Below are 25722 nucleotides of genomic sequence, written 5' to 3'. Positions count from 1 at the left end.
CCAGACAGCGGGGGCGTGGCCGGGAGGGGGCGGGGAAGCGGAAGTGACCGCAGAAGCGCTGGGTGGAGGTGCAAGATGGCGGCGGCGGTGGTGGCCGTAACTGGGGCAGCTGGAGCTGCCGTGCTGCGTGGACCGGGGGTCTGGGGCCGCTCTCGCATGAGGTGAGAGGGTTGAGGCTGGAGGACCGACTCCTGGGCAGAGAGTTGGAGGGAGGGGGGCCAAGGGTGGGGAAAGGCCATGACTGCGCGGCCCTGTCCCAGGTCCCTCGGGCGGGACTCTGACGGAGGCTCAGAGGGGCCGGCCAGTGACTGCAGCCTCGCTCCCGGTCCTCGTGGCGCCTCCCTCTGGAGTCTTCACCGTTCGGAGCCTGCCGGGGGTCATTTCGTCCATTCCCCTGCTCCGGACAGCCCATCGGACCAATCAGAGTCATTTCCACGTGGATGTGTGCACATGGGAAAACAGAATTTTGCTGTGTAAATGTGTAAACCAGTTCGATTTAGGACTGGGAGAACTCTTGAGGACCACGTAGTTCAACCCCCTTTATTTAACGGAGGAGAAAACGGGCACGTGTGTCTAAAGTGACTTGACCAAAGTCGGCATTTGATAAATTTTAACGTCTCTATTTAGTTGCCTTTAAGATTAAGCTTCCCCGCGAAACATGCAGTTCTCGACAAATATGCTGCTTATCTTTTCCCATTGAAAACCTCCCTGAGTCCAGAAAGGCCCTGGCCCGGTTCACACACAAAGATAGGACACAATACCGTCTTGTACCCTATGCTCCTAACCAGAGTGTTTCCTCAATACGTCCTGTGCTTTCCCATCCCCTTGCCATTATTTACGTAGTTCTTTATGCCTAGAATGGCCTCCCTATAATCTCCTTCAGAAGGAATGGTAATGCTATCCCTTATGAACGACCTCTATTTCCCTACCTTTATGGCTTAAAATTCTCTAAGCTTGAAATATCCTCCTTCCCCCTTCCTGCTTGGGCATGAGCCCATCTTCCTAAAGTTCAATTCAAAAGTTACCTCCTCCGTGAAGCCTTCTTCAATCCTCCTCAGATGGTAGCAATTTCACCCACTTGGGACTTCATTTAGTATATTGTTCTGTACCTTTCCAGATTTTTTCCAGATATCATGCATTGTTACTGATTTTTGTGACTTATTTCCACAGTAAACTGGAACTATGTGTTGTAGATTATGTAATATTTAAACTTTGTATCTCCCATCACCTGGTTTAATACTAAACAAGTAGGTGGTAAATAAAGGCATGATGAATTAATTTGGACTTAACAAGAGTTGGACTAGATGATTCTTCAAGTTCTTCCAGCTATAAAAGGCTATGATTTTTTCTGTGTCACTTAGAGTAAATGACAGAGCTGGGCCTCAAAATTCATGGTTACGTATAACTATGCAAAATACTTTCTCCACGCAGCTCTGTGAAAGAGGTAGTAACAATGTATTCCCCCTTTTACATGTGAGGAAAACTGAGAGATTATCAAGGGCTCATCGCATGTCTTGTAAATATCACAGCCAGGATTAAAACCTGCGTCTTCTGACAATTTCTGGCTACTCCTTGTTTTCTACTGCTTGTCTTGGAATTTAAGCTGAGTACAAATCTTTTTGTCATAAAAGTCTTCCTATTTCTTCATTGTCATCCCATCAGTGTATTGTGTCCTGTCTTAGTTATGCTCACAGATGGTATTCCTACTGTTACTTTAGGAGAATTGTGTCCTCATATGTCTGGAGAGCCAGTGGATTGATTGATAGCTTTTTCTTCCCCTTGTACATGTGCTGTGTAGTCTCTCTAAATGAGTCATTATTCAGTCCTCTGCTTTATGACTTGGATCAAGAACTTTACTCCTTGGTCCAGTTCTATAAACCTTCTCTCATACCTCCTGTATGCCAGAAACTTTGAGATGCAGTCACTTTTCTGTAAGACTGTGCTGGTAACTAAAATAAAGGGAGCCAGCTGCCAGAGTTGATTGCTCTCCATCCATCAGGTTAAGCACATTCTTTGGCAGGAAGGTTGGATTGTACTCTGTTCTTTCAGAAAAGTATAAAAGCCACAGATCTCTAGGCAAACCCATAAGAACATTGAACTAGAAACAACCCTAGAGAGCTCCTTACGCAGTGCCCGCACTTGTACAGAGGAGGAACCTGAGGTGTTAAGTAAAGTGATGACAATGTCACACAGCAAATTAGTAGCAAAGCTGTGACTTGAATCTAAGGATATAAGGTTTCTGATGTCTAAACTATTGTTCTTTTCACTATGCTACTTTCCCCCTTAGGAACATCAATTAACTTGAACTTAAGCATAGGGACTAGTGACTTAAATATTGGGAAAGAATTCTCACTTACTACATGGTGCTGGAGGGGGTTGCCGTATAATTTGGTTCCAGAATGCCTTTGATTTTTCATTGTGCATCATCACAGGACGTGGTCAGAATGTTTATTTGAAATGATAGGATCATAGTTCTAGATCTGGAAATGACTTCAGAGCCTTTCTAGGCCAACCCCCTTATTTTACAAATGGAGAAATGAGATCTAGGGAAGTTAAGTCACTTACCCTAAGTCATGGCTTCTAAATGCCAAATATGACATGTAAGCTGATGTCCACTAGCTCTAGAGCCAGTGCTTTTTCTAACATTCCAAGCTGCTTCAGTTTCCAGAGTGATCGTAGCTGATTTGAAGAAGAAACCACTGGAAGCAAAGGGTTCCTAGCCTCAGATCATAAATGACTTTTTCACATAATTTTGACTTCAGCTTTTCTGGTAGTTAACACTAAACTACTGATCTTGGCAGCATCTGTTTTACATATCATATGAAAAGCTTTGCTTCATTTCATCACAAATTTTTCTTTAACAAGGTCTCACTGAGATTTTGTACAAATACATCTAGAACCGTATTTTAAAAATAGACTTCAGTCCTTCAAGGATCTGTAATTTTGTCTACTTGGGAGCTTTCTCTACTGACCCTCTCAATTCCTCACAATTTTTTGATTTAGTAGATTCTGTTCTTTGATTGTTACTATGGCCAAAAAAAATCGCATTACAATCACTATGGTGATGAGCCTTTCCAAATTTAGGTAAGCACATGACAATATACGTATACGTATATGTATGTGTATGTATATGTGCGTGTACACACACACACACACAGTCATTGCCAAGCCCACAAAGTTTTTTCAGCTCGGCAGAGCGTGTCTGAGCTTTCACTCTGTTGACATAAATGTTGAGAGCGCCAGGTCACCACCATTCAGGATGAAGCATTAGTGTGGAACTCAAAATGGTGGTTTTAAAATACATGTACTATAACTACTGAGGTAAATAGGACTGCTAGACCCCCTAAGTTACAAATGAAGAAATTGACACTAATAAATGGATTGTCTAATGGCATATGGTTAGTCATTAAAGCATCAAGAACTAGAATTTAGATTTCTTCACTCCCAATCTGATATTTTTTTAATAGGATTTGGAACTGAAGGAGATCTTTCAAGGTCATCTAGTCCAACCTCCTCATTTTGTCAATGAGGAAAATTAAGTCCAGAAAAGTTCCATTTGAAGGGACATGGGTAATATGTGTCTGGGCAAGGAATGATAAACATGGAATCTCCAAGCTGAAAACAGCATCCAAAATCATATAGTCAATTTCTCCCTACATAAGAATCCTCTCTACAGGGTATTGGTCAGTCTAGCATCGATTATGTACTTACTCCATGTAGGCACTGTGCTGTGCACTGGGAATGCAAAGACAAAAAGAAAACAGTTCCTGCCTGCCACCAGCAGCTTGGGGCCAGGATACCAGAGGGAAAAAGGATGCCGCAGAGAATGAAAAGAAGACACAGGCCAGGTGGGAGAGTGTAGCACAGCTCCGTTTATTAAGCTGAGGGAAAGGGTTTATATACTTTTTGGGCAAGCAGATCAACAAGTTCTCACGTGAAACATTTGTTACATTGCTTGACTTCCTCGTGCTTTGTTCCTTTTTTGCTATAACAATATCGTGTTAACAATCCATAGGTGGTGTTTAGCATGTGTGTGCTGAGGGGGTTTGGAGAGCCCACATCCTGAGTTATCAGCCCAAGGGCAAGAATGGGTTTCAGGGAAAACCTGGCCTGTATATTATCCCAGAATGGACTTTCTCAGAGCTGGCCCTCTACATCTCCCCCCTTCTTTTAAGATGGAGCTTAAGCTAAAGATGAGTCAAATAATGATTTGTTAGAAGACAGGGCCCTATGAGACACAATAGTGATAGGAAGGCAAACAAGGGAAGAAAGTGGCAACAATGTTGCTTTGACTTGCTTTAGGAGTTGAAGTGAGTCATTGGTGATGCCTTCAGGATCAATTCCTGGGGCTTTGCTGTGTTCAATTAGGTGGGTGATAAATTCTAAATCACTTATATTTTGTGTCACATTATGATTATGCCATAAATTTATAGATACAAAGAAATAGGGATTTGGGAGACAAGCTTATACATAGTAATCCCTCTCCCCGGAATGATGTGTGTACCATATACTGTGATTCCCAGTTATGGGACCCATGGTGACCATGACACCCCATCTGTCCGGACCAGACATCAAGTTCAAGGCTGCCTGGCAACTTGGTTGTATTCTGCCAGGTGGTGAACCTAAGCCATGGTGGAAAAGGCATACATGCCTAGTGAGTCTTATTTTCTTTCACCCCCGAAATCATCATCATGGCAAGAAGAGTAGTGAAGCTTTTGCAGCCGCCCCTCCTCCTGGGTCTTTGGTTTCTTCTCCTCTTCTCTGTTCTGGGCTTTTTCTGTATTTTGAGTATCCTCATCCTGTTGGCCAATGTAGTCACAGGGTCAGATTTTTTTTCTGGTATCCAGATTGGTTTTTCTGTGTCATCTGGGGAGACACAAGCATACCCTCGCCCCCATGTTAGTAGCCTAGCTGGCCCTTCCCAACATCCTATTTTTGGGTCTTTCCACATGATTGTATGTCTCATCATTCTGGAACCTTTGTTTTTGTCTATTAAAATGCTTTTATGCTGGGGTTAAGTTTTGGTTATCTGGTGTTAGAAAATTTATAGTATATAGCACTTGATCCAACCTTCTTCTTACCCTTTTTTCCTGCCCTCCTCCCCCTTTCTTTTGTTGTTCTAAGAGAATTTTAATGTCCTTGTTACGTCTTTCTACAGTGGCCTGTCCTGTTGGGTTGTGTGGGATTCCTGTGTTCCTGTGATGTGTTTTATCTGGAACGTGGAACAGAATTCTTTGAATGATTTGCTGGTGTAAGCCGGGCCATTATCTGTCTTTAGAGTTTCTGGGACACCGGCCACCATGAAGCAGGCTAAGAGATGATCTGTCACATGTGTAGAGGCTTCCCCTGATTGTGCAGCGGCTATAGTAGATGAAGAAAAAGTATCTATTGTGACATGGTTGTATTGAAGCTTACCAAATGGTTGGTAGTGAGTGACATCCATTTGCCAAAGTTGTAAAGGCTTAAGGCCTCAAGGGTTGATTGCAGTATTGGGGGGGGAGGTAGATATGGCATACATTGTGGGAAAGATTTTACTATATTTCTAGCCTGTTCTCGTGTGATATCAAATTGTTTGTGTAGCATTTTAGAGGACTGATGAAAGCGTGCATGGTATCGTTGGGCTTCTGTCATTGAAAAGGAGTATGTGGTTAGTAGATCTGCTATTGAATTCCCTTCAGTTAATGGGCCTGGTAATGTGGTGTGTGAGTAGATGTGAGAACAAAAAACTGGCTGTCTTCGTGTTTGAATAAGATGTTGCAAGTCAAGGAAAAGCTGATTTATAGAGAGATTTTGAGCAAATTTTATCTGGGCAGTCTCAATATGTTGGACTACATAGACAGCATATTTGCTATCGTATATAATGTTAAATGGTTCGGAAAAGTCCCTTAATGCAGCTATTATAGCATGCAGCTCATTTTGCTGTGTAGAGGAAAATGGTGTAGTAATTATTTGCTTTACATTTGGTGGGGAGAAATAGCATGCTCGATGGTGCTGGGTTGCATCAGTGAATACTGTTCTGGCATGGAATATAGGGTAGGACTTAACAATTGTGGGAAAATATCCACTGGTAAGGCCTTAAGAATTGGAATACAGGGTGTTTAATTATTGAATCAATGGGACCTAGATACATCATTAGGAAAACTTGCCAGTCAAGGTCATTAGCTAGTAGAAATTTGACCTGTTTTTTAGTATATGGCTGATGAACAGCATGTGGTCTATTCCCTGTCAGCATTGTGACTCTTTTTATGCTTTTCTGAAGGAGTTGAGCGACCATTTGAGGGTAAGGAGAAATGCTTCTTGAGGCTTGAAATGGCAAATAAGTCCATTCTATGATATCGTTTTGTTGGTGTAAAGCCCCAAAAGGAATTTTTGGTGTAGGGAGGATAGTAGCTTCTAGCAGGCGCTTGGGATAAATCCTATATGTTTGACACTTTTGAAGAGCTCCTCAACTTTTGTCAGTTGTTGTGAGGCTTGTGGGGGTCAATTGTCGAGGAGAGGGTGTGGATCTCCCCTTAAGATCTTGAATAGTGGGTGAGGATGAACCCAATTAATATCCCCAAGAAGCTTTTGAAAATCATTGAGTGTCTTAAGCTCCTGTCTATGAATAAAGATTTTTGTAGGTGTTACTGATGTGGGACTCAGTGTCTGCCCTAAATATGAATATGGAGGAGCAAGTTGTATTTTGTCTGGGTCAATGACAAGTCCGTAATTTTTTAATTGTGCCTTAGTTTCCTGTAAAATGAGGCTCAAACTCTTTGCCTGTGGATATGAGCACAGTATGTCATCCATGTAATGAGTGAAGATAAGCTTTCGGCTATTTCTCTCTTATAGGTTGTAAAGCTTGTGCAACATATTGTTGACACATGGTGGGACTATTTTTCATCCCTTGTGGCAGAACTTTCCATTGGAATCTCTTGTGAGGTTCCTTGAGATTAATAGAAGGCAAGGAGAAGGAGAAATATTTATAATCTGTGGGATGTAATGGAGTAGTATATAAACAATCTTTTAAATCTATGATCTGTAAAGGCCAGTCCTTGGGTATCATGTTAGATGTGGGGAGTCCTGGTTGAAGATTTCACATAGTTTCCATTCTATCATTAATTTTTCTCAAATTGGTAAGAATTCTCCATTTTCGAGATTTCTTTCTTATAGTGAAAATAGGGGAATTCCAAGGACTGTTGGAGCTTTCAATGTGCCCTGCCTTTAATTGTTCATTAACAATATCGGTAAGGGCCTGTAGTTTTTCTGATGTTAAAGGCCACTGTTTGACCCAAACCGGGGGGCCCATCCTTCCAGGTTATCTTAGGCGCCCTATTCTTAGAATTTATGACAGTGGCCCTTCCTAAAAATCCGGGGTGGGAGGTGAGATTGTATAGTGACCTTCATATATCCCAAGAGGTCTCTCCCCCATAGATTTATAGGTAGATGTGATAAAACATATGGTCTGAATTTTCCTCTCTGCCTCCCAGCTTAACCATCTTGCACTTTGTTTCGGGATGGTGACCATCCCTACTCCTTGATATGTTACTACTAGTAACATATCACTTGTTACTAGTGGCCAGGCTTTGGCCAAAGTCGGTCTGCGATGATTGATTTGTCTGCTCTGGTATCTTATCAATCCTTCAAATTCTATGCCTTCTATTTTTATTTTCAAAGTTGGTCTTTTGTCTGTAATATCTTGTGCCCAGAGAGCCTCTCTTCCTGTGCTTCCAAATCCTTGTGAGCCCTGAACCTTCTGAAAATGATTCCCTGTGGTTTCATATTTTATCAAAATCAACTGTGCTGTTCTCTTCCCCTTTCTTACATGTATGGGATGTGGCAAAGTTGTGTATAATAAAATTTTGATTTTTCCCATGTAATCTGAGTCTACTACCCCTCTGAGGGAGGAGCTACTGCGTCCTATAAGGAGTCCTGTTGTTAGGGTAGGCAGTGGGCCATATTCTCTGGTGGGGACAGAGAGAACTCCGGCAGAGGGAGATACAGTGTAGTCATTTGCAGAGGGAAGGTCAAGACCTGCACTGCCTGGAGTAGCATGAAGGCTGTTTTGCCGGGTATCCTCTGCCAAGCTTCCTTGGCACAGTTCATTATCTGTTCATAGGCATGTAATTCATATGTGATCTGATCTCTCAGATCAGTGAATCGCCCTGTGCCCGTAAGCTGTTCAAACAAAATGTTACATTTGTTTGTTGGTTTCTTTTTTGATTGTTCTAGGCACTTTTAGAAAAATTCCGATTTCCAGACTAAGTAGTCTCCTTCGTCAAGTATGGTTTTCGCTAGTGTGTACCAGTCTTGGGGCACATGGCTTGTCTGGCAATGTTTTCTATAATAGATTGTACATAGGGGCTATTGGCTCCATAGCTGGAGGCCCCCTGCTTCAGTTCTTTAAGTATTTTTAAATCTATTGTTGTATGCTCCCGAATGACTTGTTGAGCATTTTGAGGATTAGGTCTTTTCGGTGAGTGGTAAAGCGAGTGTCATTTCCATGGGCATGTCTTCTCCACGTTCTCGAGCAATCCTAATTGCTCCTTCTACTACTCCCTCAAGTTCATGGGATGTTAACTCTCCTGCCCAGATTTGTGATGTTGACTTATACACAAGTCGGGGAGCAGATGGAGTGACTTGTTCCTGTTGTGAATCAAGTGTTTTTGTGATTTTGCAGTGATGTTCTAGCACTTCGACTCACTGCTCTTCCTCCTGTGTCTACATCTGTCTTTAAAATTTTTGTGGCTACAGGTACAACTTTCAGTTTTTGTAAGCAAATTTTTAGTATGTTCCAAATAGAAAAGGCTGTTACTGGAAAGCTGTGGGCCCTACTTCTCTGAAATATTCACTCATTTGGTTTCCTACAATCTCCCATTCTTTAGGATCCATTGTTCCTTCTTTTGGGAACCGGAGGCAACACCTTTGTACTGTTTCTAGAAATTCCTGTAATTGGGCAGTCTCTTTCTCTTACTAGCCTCTCTAAGGCTTTCATATGGTATTCTTGGTCCCTCTCTCCTGATTGCGTCTGCCCCATCTCTCTAATCTCCGTATGAGCCTGGTGATACCTTAGGATAGGAAATTGAAAGGAAAGCAGAGGAAAGATTATTGCCCTTATCCTACCAGAGCTCCGTTTTTGTCAGGGCCTTTCCTCAGGGGACTCACTCTTTCAGAGTCCCTGCCCTCTGGTTTTGTCTGCTTCAGGTCCGTCTGTTTGGGTGCCACTTGCCACCAGCAGCCATGGGGCCAGGATACCAGAGGGAAAAAGGATGCCGCAGAGAGTGAAAAGACGATGCAGGCCAGACGGGAGAGTACAGCACAGTTCTGTTTGTTAAGCTCAGGGAAAGGGCTTATGTACTTTTTAGGCACGCAGATCAACAAGTTCTTGTGCAAAACATTTCTTATGTTGTGTGACTTTCTGGTGCTTTGTTTCCTTTTTGCCATATCAATATCGTGTTAACAGCCCACAGGTGGTGTTTAGCACGTGTGTGCCGAGGGGGGTTTGGAGAGCCCACATCCTGAGTTATCAGCCCAAGGGCAAGAACGGGCTTCAATGAAAACCTGGCCTGTATCTTATCCCAGAATGGACTTTCTCAGAGCTGGCCCTCTACACCTACCCTCCTGGAGCTTATATTCTTTCACAGGAAACAAGCTGTATTTATATAAGTAGATGCAAATATATACAGAATAAACAAAATATAAATTTAGGGGCGTGGGATTGGATGAGGATGGTACTGCCAAGTCTTCAGGACTAGAGGGTAAGAGGATGAAATCAGGAAGGGCTTCATGTAGAAGGTGGTGCTTGAGCTGAACTTTGAAGGATGCTAGGGAGCCTAAGAGGTGAGAAGGGGGTACATTCCTGGCATAGGACAGCCTATGAAAAGGCCCAAAGGTCAAAAATTCAGTGTTGTATATGGAAAACAGAAAGCAAGCCAATTTAGGTGGGATGATGAATTCATAAAGGAGAATGATGTGAAATAAGCCTGGAAAGGTAAGCCAGGTTGTGACACACTTGAAAGCCAAACTGAGCCAAATTCCACTGGAGCTTCAGCAAGTGAGTGACTTGATCACAGGGCAGCTAGATGACACAGTGGATAGAGTGCCAGGCCTAGAGCCAGGAAGACTCATCTTCTTGAGTTCAAATTTGGCCTCAGATACCTACTAGCCTTGTGACCTTGGGTAAGTCACTTTACCCTGTTTGCCTCAGTTCCTCATCTTATAAAAGGAGGTGGTGAAGGAATTGCAAACGACCCCAGTATTTTTATCAAGAAAACCCCAAATGGGGTCACGAATCAGACACGGCCGAATGACAACAGACATGATCACAATTCTGCTTTAGAAATGTCACTTTGGCATCTGTATATTGAATGTGGATTGTAGTGGAGAGAGAGTACAAGTTGGGAAACTATATCTCTTACCTCACCAAGTGGTCATCTAGCTTTTGTTTGAAGACTTTCTATGACGTAGAACCTACTACTGTCACCGCAGCCCGATTCAGTTTTGGAGAGTTCTATTGTTTTTCTTTACTTCAAGTCTAAATGTGTCCTGCAGCTTCACCCATTGCTCCTATTTCTGCCTTTTGGGGCCAGATAGAACAAATCTAATCCTTTTTCTTGTCCTAACTCTTCACATACTTAACAGCAATTATTATCTCTCTTAGGTATTCAATTCTCCATACTAAATACCTCCAGTATTTTCATCCTATCTTCATATAGCATGAACTCAAGATGGTTTGCCCTCCTCTGAACATTCTCCGGCTTATCAGGTGTTCTTTCTAAAATATGGCACCAATGACCTAATACTCCAGATGTGTTCCTCTAACTCCAAGTTCAGTGTTGTTTACACTGTTAATGCACTGCCTCAAAAAACTCACTAATTTTATTTCTAGCTTTATGGTTTAAAAAGCACTTTCCCTACAAAGTACTGAGGTAATTTGTACAAGTAGCATTCCTTTTTATGGGTGAGAAAATTCAGGTTTAGAGAGGTGGACTGACTTGCTCATGGTCATATTATTAAGTGCCAGAGCTAGGATTTAAAATCAAGTTTCCTGATTCTTGGTCTCATGGTCATTAGGGATACAGGAATATTTGTAGTATCTTTTAGAAAGAAAGATCTTAGTCATGCATAATGTCATCTGCATAAAGGTGACTATCACAAGTGACTACTATTTTAATTGAGCATGCATCCCTGCTTTAGGTTTGGACTGACTGCATGCAGACGATTTAGTAGTGGCAGTTCGTACCCCAGCATTCCTCTCTCTTCTCCCCTGCCTGGAGTGCCCAAACCTATTTTTGCAACGGTTGATGGACAGGAAAAATTTGAAACCAAAGTCACAACACTAGAGAATGGACTTCGTGTGGCATCCCAAAATAAATTTGGACAATTTTGTACAGTAGGAAGTAAGTACATTTGCTGCTCAGTGGCCAATTATTTGTCTCATTTAGTTTGTACATAAGTGTCTTCTGGTAAACAGTTAATTGTATAGAGTATATACCTTATTTACTGGACAGAGTAAAAATGGAAAGGGTTGTTTGATTTAGTCATAGTTAAAGTCATTAATTATTTTAGGAAATTGGGTTTTTTTTTCTCTTTCTGTAAATTCTGGTTTAACCTGTTAATTTTCTCTTTTTGTTATCAGTTCTGATTAATTCAGGATCAAGACATGAAGCAAAATATGTTGGTGGAATTGCTCACTTTTTGGAAAAACTGGCATTTTCGGTCAGTATCTGGCTTGCAGTTTGAGAGAATGTGCTTGTAGAAGGTTATTAAGTAGATAGTCTGGCTATCAAGGCCTCTTCGCCTCTTGCCTTGATTATTGCAATAGCTTCCTAACTGTTCTTTGTGCTTTAAGTCTCTTCTCTCTCCAGTCCCTCCTAAACACAGCTGCCAAAGTGATTTTCCTAAAGTGTAAGTCTGATTATATCATTTCCCTACTCAATAAATTCCGGTGGCCCCCCTATTGCATCACATAGAAGTTCATCTGTTTGGCTTTTAAAACTCTTCACAACATGGGCCCAGACCTACCTTTCTTATCTTAATATACATTATTCTTTCTACATTCTGTAGGCCAACCAAACTGGCTTTGCTGTGCCTCACACGTGACAAACTATCTCCTGTGTCTATGCCTCTGCACTGACTATCCTCTGTGCCTAGAATCTACTTTCTCTTTATGTGGCCTCTTAGAATTCTCGATTTTATTCAGATCTGCTCAAGTACTGCATTCTGCATGAAGCCTTCCTTGATTACTCCCAGCTGTTAGTTTTCCCTGCTCCACCCTCTTCCTTCCAAAATTATGTAGTATTCATTTTGTATGTTGTTTAGATTTACTTAAGCATGTTCTTGTTGTCTTTCCTAAGAGAATTTAAGGGGAACCCTGTGACAGCAGGGACTTTCACATTTGTCTTTGTGTCTCTAGGGCCTGCCACAAAACTTATCATATAGTAGGCACTTACTTAATGCTTACTGTTTGGTTGATTATCAAGCCAGACTAATAACAGTAAAGAAGCAGATGTTGATGGCTAAAAACAACTTTGGTGAAGTAGGAAGGATATATTTGGACATAATTTTCATCTCAGCAAAGAAAGCCAAAGGAAATCAGTAAAGAAACCAAATTAAACCACTAAACTAATACAAAAAAGATGAAGCAGTTTGGCTAGAGATACTTAATTTTGTTCCTGGAGGTTTCATTATTTTTATGTGCTTTGAAATTTAAAAAAAAAAGATTTTTTTTAAAAATATGAACTCATAAGGAATGTTTTTTCCCTAGTCTACTGCTAGATATGGCAGCAAAGATGAAATTCTGCTTACCCTGGAAAAGCATGGGGGAATTTGTGACTGCCAGACATCAAGGTATGTCAGCTACTACCTAAAATAATTTTTTAAAAGAATTTCTTTTTAACACAGCTTTTTAAAAAAACATAATAAACACTTCTCCACTGTTCCCCAGACAAATATTCCCTTCAAAGCAAAGCACTTCCCCTGAAAATTATTAAGCAAAACTGCCTAGTAGCAGGTCATATGTCTCTTTTTACTTTTGTTGTTTACTAATTGTTAATAGAAATGGCACTGTCAATAATGCTTAGTTTCATCTAAGACAGTGATCAGAGGATCATAGGTTTAGAGCTAGGTGGGACTGCAGGAGGTCATGACTATGATCATCATTTGAAATCACACATAAAGTTCTTCCTTTTATAGTACCCTTGAAGATACCACAAAGTTTTCAAAGTAACGTGGGGTAGACTTGCCTAAGTTACATGGGGTAGGAGAGACAAAATAGTAATAATACCATACATCTGTATGGAGAAACAGAATTACAGAATGCTATATACTAGTGAGCACAAACATATAGTACAAGAGGAAAAGTTACAAAATGGTTATCAGTGTATCAAAATCTGTTTTTAGTGACTCCCAACTGCCTGCGTGTTAAAATTTATACTCAAACTGAGCATTCATATTCAAGTCCTTTCAAAATTTGGCTTCTTCCATTCTGCACTATAACATGAACTTTATACTCAGCCACACTTGTCAGTTCACTGTCTCCTCAACCACTCCAGATTCCTTCAGGGCTGTAGCTTGCATTCTTCTCTGTCCACTCCACTTAGCACCCGGTACATGTTCTTCATAAATTTTAACCAAAGAATTTTTAAGGTGCAGAATGAAAATGTCTTAGTTGATAGAAGGAAATAGAATGTGCCAGTGTTCTTAAAAATACCATCAATATTTACTGACTCCTTTCAGTTTAGGCCCAGTAAATAGTAACTTTATTGCTGAGAATGAGACTGCTTCCGCAGAAATAGCTGATTTCCCTCTAGGACGCCTAAGTGACAGAACTTAAAATGTTAAACATAGCCACCCAAATCCACATCATTTTCTCATCACAAATGCCACACAAAAATAATTTGTGGTTTTTTCAGGGATACGACCATGTATGCTGTGTCTGCTGATTCAAAAGGACTGGATACTGTGGTTGGCTTATTAGCTGATGTAGTGTTGCAACCAAAGTTATCAGGTATGATGCTCTGGTACTTCTTGAGGAGCCAAACAATGTCAGTTTGTATCAGGCATCTGCTATTATACAGCATAGTATGAAAAAAGCCATTATTTCCTAGGGAAGCAAGCAATATAGGTAGTGCCTTTATACAAAAATTACAGGCAAACCAGATGAAAAAGATTGATTTGTGATGTGATAATTAGTAATGAAATAGTTTCTTAGATTTTATTAAATTGATCCATTTATTTGTTGGTTTATAGTGAAATCTAGTCCTTTTATTTAAAAAGCTGTTAAGGTTGTTTTTTACATACTATGACTGAGGTATGACTACAAGGTTCAATTTGATCTTGATTTTAAAACCTTTCTTAGACTTCTGTTCCTAACTATAGATAAATCGTAATCTTTTTTGGTGGAAGAGGTTTCCACAGGACTGAAATCATAGATCCTTGATATGTTGACAAGATTGATCCTGCTGCTGCTTTTAATTAATTATGCACAGCACTTTAAAGGACTTTCCCATTCATCATTTCACTTAAATCTTCAATAATCCCATGAGGTGGGCTATGCAGGTAATATCCTGACATTTTGAATTAGTAAAGCGAGGCAGAAAGAAGTTGCCTTCTCATAGTCATATAGGTAGGTAGGGACAGAGCTAGAAATAGTATCTGCCCCAGGTCACTGCTATTCCTCTGATGCCACTTGAAGTGTTTTCTCCTAGTCTGTGTCTGGAGCACATAAGAACATAGTTGGAGAACTCAGAAGTTAAATGACGTGTCATTTGACTACTCTTATGTTTCTTTGTACAAATGAGTTAGCTTCTTGCTCTTACAACTTTTCTTGGATTTAGGGTAGTGGCTCTTACGCTTTGGATTCGTTGTTTTTGTAGATGAAGAAATTGATATGACTCGAATGGCTGTCCAGTTTGAATTAGAGGACCTAAATATGAGGCCTGATCCGGAGCCACTTCTCACAGAGATGATTCATGAAGTAAGATAAGCCACAGTTGGGTTGGACCCGTCATCTATATGGCCTGTACTCATTCTGTTGTTAGCATAGTTTATGCCTGTAATTTCATCCACAGAAGTTAACCCGTTACAGATCTATTATCTACATAAGCAATCAAAATTCCCTTGGATTTAAATTATCCAACTTCTTGTATAAAAAGGTTAAAGACTTCCTTTTATTTGTCCTTGAAGCTACTTACTTCAAAAATGTTTAGTTTTAACATTTTCGTCTGGAGAGGTAGATTCAGGCTTTATATTGGTAACACATGCTTCTACCAAAGACCTACTCAGATGCTTCATCATGGTGTGAAAATTGAGTTCTCAGAAATTATTGCAGTTGAGTACAAGCTTTGAAAGATTCTTCGAAGCTAAAAAGGCTTCAAATACAGGCTTTCTGGTGGCATGTGTGTGTATCTGTCATATAAGAACCAGCCTACCTATGCTCAGAAAAGGTCATCACCTGAAGGTTGATCACTGGGTGGTCAGTGTTCTTTGGCCACAAAAAAACGTGAAGACTGTCTCCTGTCTTACCATGCCATGTCTTAGCATGGAAGAGGTATGACTTACATAGGTGAAAGGAGTCTTATGCCATCATGCATTCTTGAAATATTAACTATACATAAGTAGGTGATTGCTCTTTGTTAGGTAGACTTGAAAAACTCTTCTGAACATGTCTCATGTACTAGAAATAGCTGGAGCATGCTATGCATACAGTTTTACCAAAGGCATTATAATGATGAAAGTCAGAAAAGGGGTAAAGTTTATTTTGACATTTGGGTAAACATAAAGCTCTGATTCCTATCAAGTTCCTCATGCTTCTCTTCTCTTATCAGGCTGCATACAGGGAAAATACAGTGGGTCTCCACCGTTTCTGTCCAGCCGAAAATATTCCCAAAATTGATCGAAAAGTACTCCATTCATACCTGAGAAACTACTATACTCCTGACCGGATGGTACTGGCTGGTGTAGGGATAGAACATGAGCAATTAGTGGAGTGTGCCAGAAAATATCTCCTTGGAATAAATCCAGTTTGGAGTAGTGGGCAGGACAAGGATGTTGACAGATCTATTGCACAGTATACTGGAGGGATTATCAAGGTAATGCCAAAGTGCACTATCAAATTATAACTGTTTTCAGTGGCATCATAAAAACTTTAAATTGCACTCTGATCTCACTTACTTTTTAAGGTTTATTGCTAAGGAATTGAAAATTAAGAGGTGGTGAACTATAAGGACAGACTGTTGCATGCATTCTTAGACTCAGTCACTGCTGAATATTATGACTGTTATTTTGCTAAACTGTTTTTCTTGATTATAGGAGATGATTTAATTCTGGTGAAGGAGATAGGGGGAAGTAGATCCAGAAATAGCTGTCATATAAAAACAAAAAGTATCAGTAAAACTTAGGAAATTTTGTCAAAGGAATTAAAAATTAGTTGCCACCTTTGGAAGTGAATTTTACTCAGTAATGAAATTTGTTAAAGACACTTGGAGGAGTATTTCCATGTAGTATTGATGGCTAAACTACTATTGCTACTCATATGTGTGTGTATGTATATATATATATATATATATATATATATATATATATATATATATATATATATATATATATATATATATATATAGCACTTTACAAAGAACCTTCACATTTCATAAACCTGTGATATAGACAGGGTTTTACAAATGAGGAAACTGAGGTTAGACAGCTGTTCATTGTTCAGGTGACCTTAGAATCTGGGTCTTTTGATCTGTAATTTAAGACTTTTTCCATCATACTATTATATTGCTGATAAGTCTTTTCATTAGAGGCTTTAAAAATTTTAAAGTTTAATCCAGCTATATTTACTGAAATTTATTCATAACCTCTAAAAAAAAATTTTCAAAAAAAACACAACATTTCAACTTGGATCTATTTAAATTGGCTCAGATGATGAGCACTGTATTTGCCACCAATTGTTTATGAGACCTAGCTGTTATTAAGGCATACTTCATTCATTTGTATATGTGTTCTTCACAGATAGAAAGAGACATGTCAGATGTGAGTCTAGGGCCCACGCCAATCCCTGAACTCACACATATCATGATAGGACTTGAGAGCTGTTCTTTTTTGGTAAGTGTTAAGAAGGGCTATGCCTAAACTTGTGTTGCTGAATGTTTAATCCACTCACTGATTTGGTTCTTTTTCTCCAATCTCCCGCAGGAGGAAGATTTCATCCCTTTTGCGGTGTTAAACATGATGATGGGAGGAGGAGGTTCTTTTTCAGCTGGTGGACCAGGAAAGGGAATGTTCACCAGACTCTATCTCAATGTGCTAAATAGGTTGGTGGAAATCTTAGAAAAAGTTTTTCTCGGGGTTTTTAAGCCAAAGTGAATGATTGGATTTTCGGACACTGATTCTACCTTGGAGGTTTTATTTTCTTCACATGCACATTATGTATTTGACAAGGAAAGCAGCATTCATGTTAGAATTTGGGTTTCTGTTTATAGGCACCATTGGATGTATAATGCAACCTCCTATCACCACAGTTATGAAGATACGGGCCTCTTATGTATTCATGCTAGTGCTGATCCCAGACAGGTAAATGTTGTGGTTCATTTTTCATTTCTAAAGCTTCATAAAGCCTCTGAGGTTCAATAGCTTATTAATTTTTATTAGTTTAATTTAGTCAGCCAAGTTCATTCTAATATTAAAGTACATTATTCAGTACTTATATGACCTACCTGCAGCTTTCCTAGGGAGTCCCTTAGAAATATAGCAAAGCACATTGGACTTGGAAATTAAAAGACTTACACTTAATTCTCACTTCCACCATTTATTAGCTTTGTGATCTTGAACAAATTACTTTTTTTTTAAAGATTAATTCATTTATTTTTAGTTTTCAGCATTCATTTCCACAAGATTTTGAGTTACACATTTTCTCCCCATCTCTACCTTTCCCCCACCCCAAGACCCTGGACAAATTACTTAACTTCGTTGAGCCTTATTATCTTCATACGTAAGATGAAGTTGATAATATATGGATAGAGTATATACGTGTCTTAAGTATGTGCACACACATATCTTATAGGGTAGTTAGATTATCATATGAGGTCATGTATTTTGGCAGAGTCCTTTGTAAACTGTGAAGTACTATACAAATCTTAGTTATTATCATACAATGAAAAGTTAAACTTTTAGATTGCATTTAAGGATGTTATTAAGATTATTTGACTACTTAAAGAACAAACCATTGCTTTTTGATTATTATTTCCAACATCACATTCTTTTTTAGGTTCGAGAAATGGTAGAAATCATAACAAGGGAATTTATTTTAATGGGTGGATCTGTCGGTGAGGTAAGTTATGCTTTTCTCCATAATCTGTGATTGGAGGAGTCAGCTTCAACAACATGGCTATTAGAATAATACTGAAGGCAAAGAAATTGTTCTCACTATCCCAAAAACATATTGCTCAATTTGAATATTAAATGTAAATAAGGGGCAAGTAGCAAAGAGGGTAAAGTACAATTCCAGTGTCATATGAGATTCATGGTTATACATAATTTGGAGATCAAAAATAAAATTCACCTTGCTAGTATTTATTTTTAACTCAGTTGATTTGCTTAAAACTAAAAAATAGAATACCTCTTTATACATAATCTCATCAAAACATAAACTAGAAAACATGACTTCTAAAAATTCATAGAACAGAAAATCAATAAAAAACAACTGGAGCATATTGAACTACTATTTTTCCTTAGGATTTTGATAGCTTCCCTGGTTCCTAGGAGAGTCTTTTCTAACTTGCCTCCTTTACTATGTCCCAAATTACCTACTTGAAGCTTTTATACTAAAGAAAGAAAGTCCCTCTGAAAAGATGATATAAATATGCAAATTGTAGACATAAAAGGGACCATCCTTGATATTTTGTAACCTGTAATACACTCAAGATATCGAGCAAACTTGAACCTAATTTTACTTCTAACAGAAAAGCTAAAAATTGAAATGCGGTAGGTCAGCTCTGTGTCCCCACCATTTAACCACCCTCCTCTTAGCCCCATAGCACACCTTGATCTCAGACACTCAGGAAAACAGTATAGAGGTACAAGAGAAAACCAGACAAATTTTTCTGTCTGATAAGTGCAAGTTTGCCCCCCCTCACTTGCCTATTTGGGAAAAAACCTTCTTGGTCACTTAAGTTCTTTGAAAGGTAATGAGTAGCTCAACCTAATAAATTTCCATCAAGAGCTTATATCCAAGCATCATGATAGGCATTTCAGATTCAGAAACAAAATAAAAATGGTCCCTGTCCTTAGTGAGCCTTCATTCTGCCAAGAAAATATAACACATATAATAACTAAATAAGGTAACTTCAGGAGGGGGAGCACTAACAGTTGGCGGATAAGGAAAAGCTTCACATAGGAGGCATGTAAGATGATCTCAGAAAGGTGGAGTTAAGATGTGAGTGCACTCTAGTCATAGAAGATGGACAGTCTATTCAAAGATGGAGACAGGAGATAGACTGTTAGAGAACTGCTGGAAGTCTAGCTTGCTTGGAACATAAGAGTGTGTGAAAGAGAGTAATATGAGAGGTAGATTGGACTTAGATGGTAAAGGGCTTTAAATGCCATAGACAATGAAGTAAAGAATCCATATTCTCAAAGGAAAAGTTAAATGAGTTATAGGAGAAAATAGAAATAGATAATAAAACTATAACAATTGGAGGACCTCAGTGTTCACATTTCAGAACTAGATAATCTAACCATAAAATAAAAAAGGAAGTTAAGGAGATGTATAGAATTTAGAAACATTAGACCTCTGGAGAAAACTGAATTAGAAAAATATAACAGAGTTCATTTGGAAGAATAAAAGGTCAGGAATTTTGAAGAAACTAGGGAGAAAAGATGTAAAGGAAAAATATTCAGCAGTACCAGAGTAGAACACCAGCCCTGGAGTCAGGAGGACCTGAGTTCAAATGTGGCCTCAGACACTTGACACATGTATTAGTTGTGTGACCTGGGGCAAGTCACTTAACCCCAGTTGCCTTGCCAAAAAGCAAAAAAAGAAAAAACCTTTATAAGGGGGAGAGCATTGTTGAAGTATAAAATTGATAATTTTGATTATTTTAAATTAAAATTTTCTTGTATAAATAAAACCAGTGTAGCCAAGAATAGAAAGAGTGTAGAAAATCAGGAAAACAATCTTCATAGAAAATCTTTCAGATAGGTTGTGATTTTGTTGGAATGTTGCCAGAGTATAGGAAATGATGAGCTGGTTGATTTATCCCATATGGGGTCAAGATCCCCCAGTTTAAGAAGCAGGAAGGGGTCTTGCTGAAGTGGAAAAGGTTTAAGAAGCCCTGAAAAAATATGAAGGAAGTTGCTATCCACCTCCAGAGAAAGAGATGACAAATGGAAAGATGCACAGTATGGTCTTACATAGCTATGTATGAGTATGTATATAGCTATCACTGTGTATATACACACATCCATACACACACGTACATTTAATTTTAGCCTTCTTTAGGGTGGGGAAGGGTTGGGGAGGGAGGGGAAAAAAATAAAAGAAGCACAGCAGAGAACAAAAGAAAATCTAGGAGGAAGCAAAGAAAAGCTAGGTAGCTTTGAAAATAATGTATATAGTATTTATTATATAGGTTTTCTTGAAATGGAAATTTATTGTTTTATATTGAATCCTCTCTTATGTTTTGCTGTATGCATGGAAATGTGCAGTTTTTTCTTCTAGTCTTGTATTTAAGTTTAAAATGAATAAAAAAGTTACAAAAGAAAAAGAAAAAATTTTTCTATATAATTGAGAAAAAAATTAAATGAAAGTATTTTTAATAGTCCAGATCCAAGATGATGAGGATCATGCTAGGGAATCCTGTGTGAGTTGAGAGAAGGAGAGGCAAATGAGAAGCTTTTTATTCAGGTAGAATTGACCAGACTTGGCAACTAATTGGATATGTAGAAAATGAGAGAAAAGAGTTGAATCAAATGACTTTTGAGTTTGTAGATTTGGGTGACTAGGAGAATGATAGTATTCTCAATTCAAATAGCCAAGTTTGGAAGAGGTTTGGAGGGAAGATAATTTACTTATATTTTAGATGTGTTGTGTGTGAGATGTCACTAGAACATCCACGTATAGATGTCTAGCAATTAATTGGTGAGGTTGGATGAGGGCTGGATGTATAGATTTGAGAGCCATCTGCAGCCGCATGACAGTTGAAGCTATGGGATCTGATGGATTACTAAGAGGAAGAAAAAGAGGGACTAGGAGAGAGGTGCCCACATTTAGTAGATAGTTACACGAATAATTATCCAGCCATGAAGCCATGCAGGAGTAGTCAGAAAGGTAACAGGAAAGAGCAGGGGTATGGAAGTTAAGGGAGGAAAGAGTTTCTAGGAGCTGAGGACAGGGAGATCTGTGTATCTATCTAGGAGATCAAGGAAAGCATCAGATTCAGCAGTTGAGATCATTCATAACCTTGGAGATAGGAGTTTCAGTACGATGGTAATGGTTGGAAACCAAATTACAAGGAGTCAAGAAGTGAATAGGAGGTGAAGACATCAAGACAAAATGAGTTTAAAACACCTTTTATAGGAGTTTGGCTGTGAAAGTAAGAAGTGATGTAAGATAATGTTTTGGGATGACAGGGTCAAGTGAAATTCTTTTAAAGGTTGGGGGAGACCTGGATGAACATGTTTGTATGGCAGCACGGAAGGAACCAGTAGCAAAGGAGATACTGAGGATGAGATGGAATCTTTTAAATGGAAAGGAGACAAGGAAGGGGTGAGATGTAAGGTTTAGGATTATCGATTTAGAGCTGGAAAGGACAACAGGTTATGTAGTCCCATCCTCTTCACTTTATAGATGAGGAAATGAGAGCCCAGGCAGGTTAAGGAACTTGCCCACTTTGACATAGGTAGGAAATATCAGAGATGGGATTTTGTCCTAAGTCCTCTGACTCCAGAGCAAGTACTTTTTCCACCATACCTCACTAGCACAAGTGGATGAGTTGGTGGGTGGCTTTTGTACAGAAAAGGCACTTTGTTGGAGACTGGGACAAAGTAAGAGAGAATATGAGGATTTTGAAGAGTAAAGTAGAAAATGGGAGTTTTGTACACATTTTTCTTAAAGTAGAAGGTGAGGTCTTCTCTCAGCTTGGAGGAGAAAAAAAGAAACTGCCACTACCCTTGCTTATGTCAGTGCCATAGACAATGGTGGAAGATTAAAAGGAAGACCTTGCAGCATTACGGACCTAATTAAAGTTAGAGAACAAATTTTACTTTTGATAGTCTTTTAGCAGTTCATGAATACCAGTAGGACTAAGGATTAGAGACACTAGGATTCAAGATAATGTATATGGTTGAGCTGGTCAGCTGAAGGGTCAAGACTGTCAAGGGAGCAGAGCGAAGGCAGAGCAAACATGATAGATTGGAAAAACAGGAAAGGGTAAAAGGATAGAGGTCAAGGTGATAGGCACAGAGGGAGATAGAAAAGTAGAAAGTCATGATCAGAGGAAGAAATTTCAGAGTTCATTTTGGTGTGGGTAGTAATGAAAATTAAGATATGGCAATCCCTGATGTGGAATAAAGCTAAAAGTCATAGGATATTTGAGGAATTAGCAGTGTCATCGTTCAAATGGACAAATATTATCAGAATTTGTTAAGGTGGGGTTGGGCCGGGGGGGAAGTCCTGTCTTGATTTTGTAAACATTGATGAAATCAAATCAATCCCATGTTTTCATGATTTTCAACTCAGGAAAACATCCTCATCTTCTGAGAACTTTGCAATCCTTGTATATTCTCAATCGTAGACATAAATAAATAGACAAAATTGATTGTATTCAGTATTGTTGATAAACTTTCACATGGCTAATACTTATAAAATCTTGTGGAATGGTTATTTAAACATCTAGGTGGAGCTTGAGAGAGCGAAGACACAACTTATGTCCATGCTCATGATGAACCTAGAATCCAGACCTGTAATTTTTGAGGATGTAGGGAGGCAGGTGCTGGCAACAAACTCTAGAAAACTACCTCATGAATTGTGTGCTCTCATTCGTAAGTATTACATCTATATTATGTTATAATTATGCTAATCCAAAGGATTATTACAGATTCATTTTTGTCATACTAATTTCTCATTTGGCCTTCAAAAAAGGAGCTTATGTAATTTTTCATCCTCATCCTCTAACATAAAACATTAGTGGAGCACCTATTATACATAGAACTTGTTACCAGAGATCTTTATATCCTTTAAGTAGTTTATTAAGTAGACTATTATCAACCCATATGTCACTGGAGGGATTGAAACTTGTTGTTTTAAGATGGTAAAAAAAAAATTCATAACGTACATCATAGCTTGTTACTAGAGACGGGATAGAGGTGGCTGTTGTTAAGTTGTTTAGGGCAAACCAGGGTTAAGTGATTTGCTCAGGGTCAAGCAGCTGGTAAGAGTCTGAAGCCAGATTTGAACTCAGGAAGATGAGTCTGTCTTCCTGAATTCAGGCCTGGCACTCTACCAACTGCACCACCCAGCTGCCATGCGGTATGGGTAGACTGCTTTAATTAGAGCAGGTACTGAGCCACCCAGAAGGAGCTCAGGCTGTCCCAACTGGCCTGATCCTTCCTCGACCAATTCATTGTAGTACAAACAACTTTTAACTGCCTCTTAACCCATGGAAATTATCTTCTCTCTTCTTCAAGTTAGGTCTTTGTGAACTCTCTCTTAATTTGTTTATTGACCGCAAAATAAATTTAATCTTGAAAACAGCAGCTCTAGTTTAAGCAAAAGTACATTCGGAGCAAAGTGGTTTTCAAAATTCCTGTTTTCCTCTGTCCTAGGTAATGTGAAATCAGATGATATCAAGAGGGTAGCTACTAAAATGCTTCGGGGTAAACCTTCCGTAGCTGCCCTGGGAGACTTGACAGACCTGCCAACATATGAACACATTGAAGCAGCACTAGCTAGTAAAGATGGACGACTGCCAAGAATGTACAGGCTTTTCCGATAAGGAACTGATAAAGTCTAAACCACCCTGAGAATCCAGGGGAGCATGTTTTTTATGTATTGTTCTTGGGACTTGTAATTTAGTACAAAAAAAAATGTTTAATTATATGGAATAAAACATATAGGACTGTTCTCCAGAATTAAATGAACTTCTAACTTAAATCTTTCCAGACCACACAACTCAGTTTTCACTCTCTCAACATTAAGTACGATGACCATTAGAATAAATATTTAACCACCTAAGTGTATGACTCTTCTTCTCTTTAAGGCAAATAAGAGGTTGCTAACAGCTAAAAATAATCTCGGGTATTAGAAATGGATCGATACTTAGTATGAATCTTGTTCTTTTAACAAGATATGAAGATTTCTTTTAAAAATTACAGTACCTTACTCGTAGTCTAGTTGAAATACTAAGAGAAGCAATTGATTGAATTGTTCAAATGTTCTAAACTCTTAATTATAGAAATGAAAATTAAAAGAACTCTGAAGTTTAATCTCATACCTAACAGATTAGCAAACTTGACGAAAAAGGAAAACGACCTATGTTGGAAGGGCTTCAGGAAAACAGGCACATTGATGTACTGTAGCACCTAAGGTGCTGTGAATTGGTCTAGCCATTCTGGAAAGTAATTGGGCACTATGCCCCAAAAGTTATTAATCTGTGCATATCCTTTGAGCCAGAGATAGGACTACGAGGCCTGTGCCCCAAAGAGATCAAAGAAGGAGGTAAAGGACTCATACACAAGTATTTATAGCTCTTTCTGTAGTGGTACAGAACTGGAAACTGAGAGGCGGTGCCCATCAATTAGGGAATGGCTGAACAAACTATGGTACATGACTAGAATGGAATACTATTGAACTGTAAGAAATGAAAAAGATCGTTTCAGTGAATCCTTGGAAGACCTATATAAGTGAAATACGACAATTGATAGAATAACATTATTATAAAGATAACTTTGAAATACTTAAGAAGTATGATCACTACAGGGTCCGACTAGAGGACCTATGATAAAGCATGCTATGTACTTTTTTTTTTTTTACAAAGCTACTTTTAATACTCTGGGGTAAGCCCCATAGGAATAAAAAACACTGGGAGAGGGTAGCCCCCTCACCCCCAGGAATGCCCTGGGGGAGAGCACGGCTGCCTGCAGGGAAGGATGCACAGAGGGAACCGACTACAGACACAGGGTGAAGGGAATGCCATCAGTTCTGGGACCTGTGAGCGCTGCAGGAGGCAGCAAGAACGTGACGGGACTGGCTCCAGGCAGATGGTCGATGGGCAAGAGAGATGGGCATGAGCCACAGAGTTACTTGGGCTCTTCCTCCTTCTCCTTGGCTTTTTTCTGCTTCTGTTGCATGATCTCCGAGTCCCTCTGCTTTTGGGCAGCTGCAGAGAGCCCGTCATCCCTGCGTTTTCCCTTGCCTGAGTCGCTTTGCTTTTTCATGTTCTTCTGGCGGGCAAGCTCACGCTGGTTACCGCGGGTCATGGAGACGGCAGCGGCTCCGGCCTGACTCGGTGGCGTCTGCTCTTTCCTCTCCGACGTCCCCGACCCTACCCCTTCCCCGCCACGTGACGTGTTCCATGCTATGTACTTCTTAACCGGTCAGTGATAAATTCGAGATGCAGAATCAGACTTACTTTTTTGGACGTGTTCAATGTGGGAATCTCTTTTGCTTGATTATGAATTTTTTTTAAACAGGTTTTGAAGGATTTTTTGAGGGGGGCAGGGAAGATGACTGAAGGGAAAGAAAGT

General features: G+C 39.4%; 2 protein-coding genes across 3 annotated transcripts; one reads left to right on the top strand and one right to left on the bottom strand.

Annotated features, from left to right (window-relative positions):
* The first annotated feature begins 7 nt into the window (after window positions 1-7).
* PMPCA (peptidase, mitochondrial processing subunit alpha) lies at window positions 8-24211 on the top strand. 2 transcript variants are annotated; one of them, XM_036751544.1, is made up of 13 exons: window positions 8-161; window positions 11176-11378; window positions 11618-11697; window positions 12746-12828; window positions 13893-13987; window positions 14856-14956; window positions 15807-16070; window positions 16993-17085; window positions 17176-17294; window positions 17463-17553; window positions 18248-18310; window positions 22875-23019; window positions 23803-24211. In XM_036751544.1, the coding sequence occupies exons 1-13, from the start codon at window positions 76-78 to the stop codon at window positions 23970-23972; spliced, it is 1593 nt and encodes a 530-aa protein (XP_036607439.1). In that variant the 5' UTR covers window positions 8-75; the 3' UTR covers window positions 23973-24211. The 2 variants fall into 2 exon arrangements, with proteins under 2 accessions (XP_036607439.1, XP_036607440.1); XM_036751545.1 differs by lacking the exons at window positions 8-161; window positions 11176-11378 and having other exon boundaries at window positions 11642-11697; window positions 12746-12832.
* Window positions 24212-25252: 1041 nt separating this feature from the next.
* Window positions 25253-25511, bottom strand: LOC118843554 (small EDRK-rich factor 2-like). Its single transcript, XM_036751239.1, has one exon. It carries the CDS (start codon window positions 25453-25455, stop codon window positions 25276-25278), a length of 180 nt encoding a protein of 59 aa, XP_036607134.1. The 5' UTR covers window positions 25456-25511; the 3' UTR covers window positions 25253-25275.
* Between the last annotated feature and the right edge of the window lie 211 nt (window positions 25512-25722).

This window comes from Trichosurus vulpecula, chromosome 3 (assembly GCF_011100635.1).
Source record: "Trichosurus vulpecula isolate mTriVul1 chromosome 3, mTriVul1.pri, whole genome shotgun sequence".
NCBI lineage: Eukaryota > Metazoa > Chordata > Mammalia > Diprotodontia > Phalangeridae > Trichosurus > Trichosurus vulpecula.
Note: the sequence above shows the minus strand (reverse complement) of the source record. Positions and strands in the feature narration are given on the sequence as shown.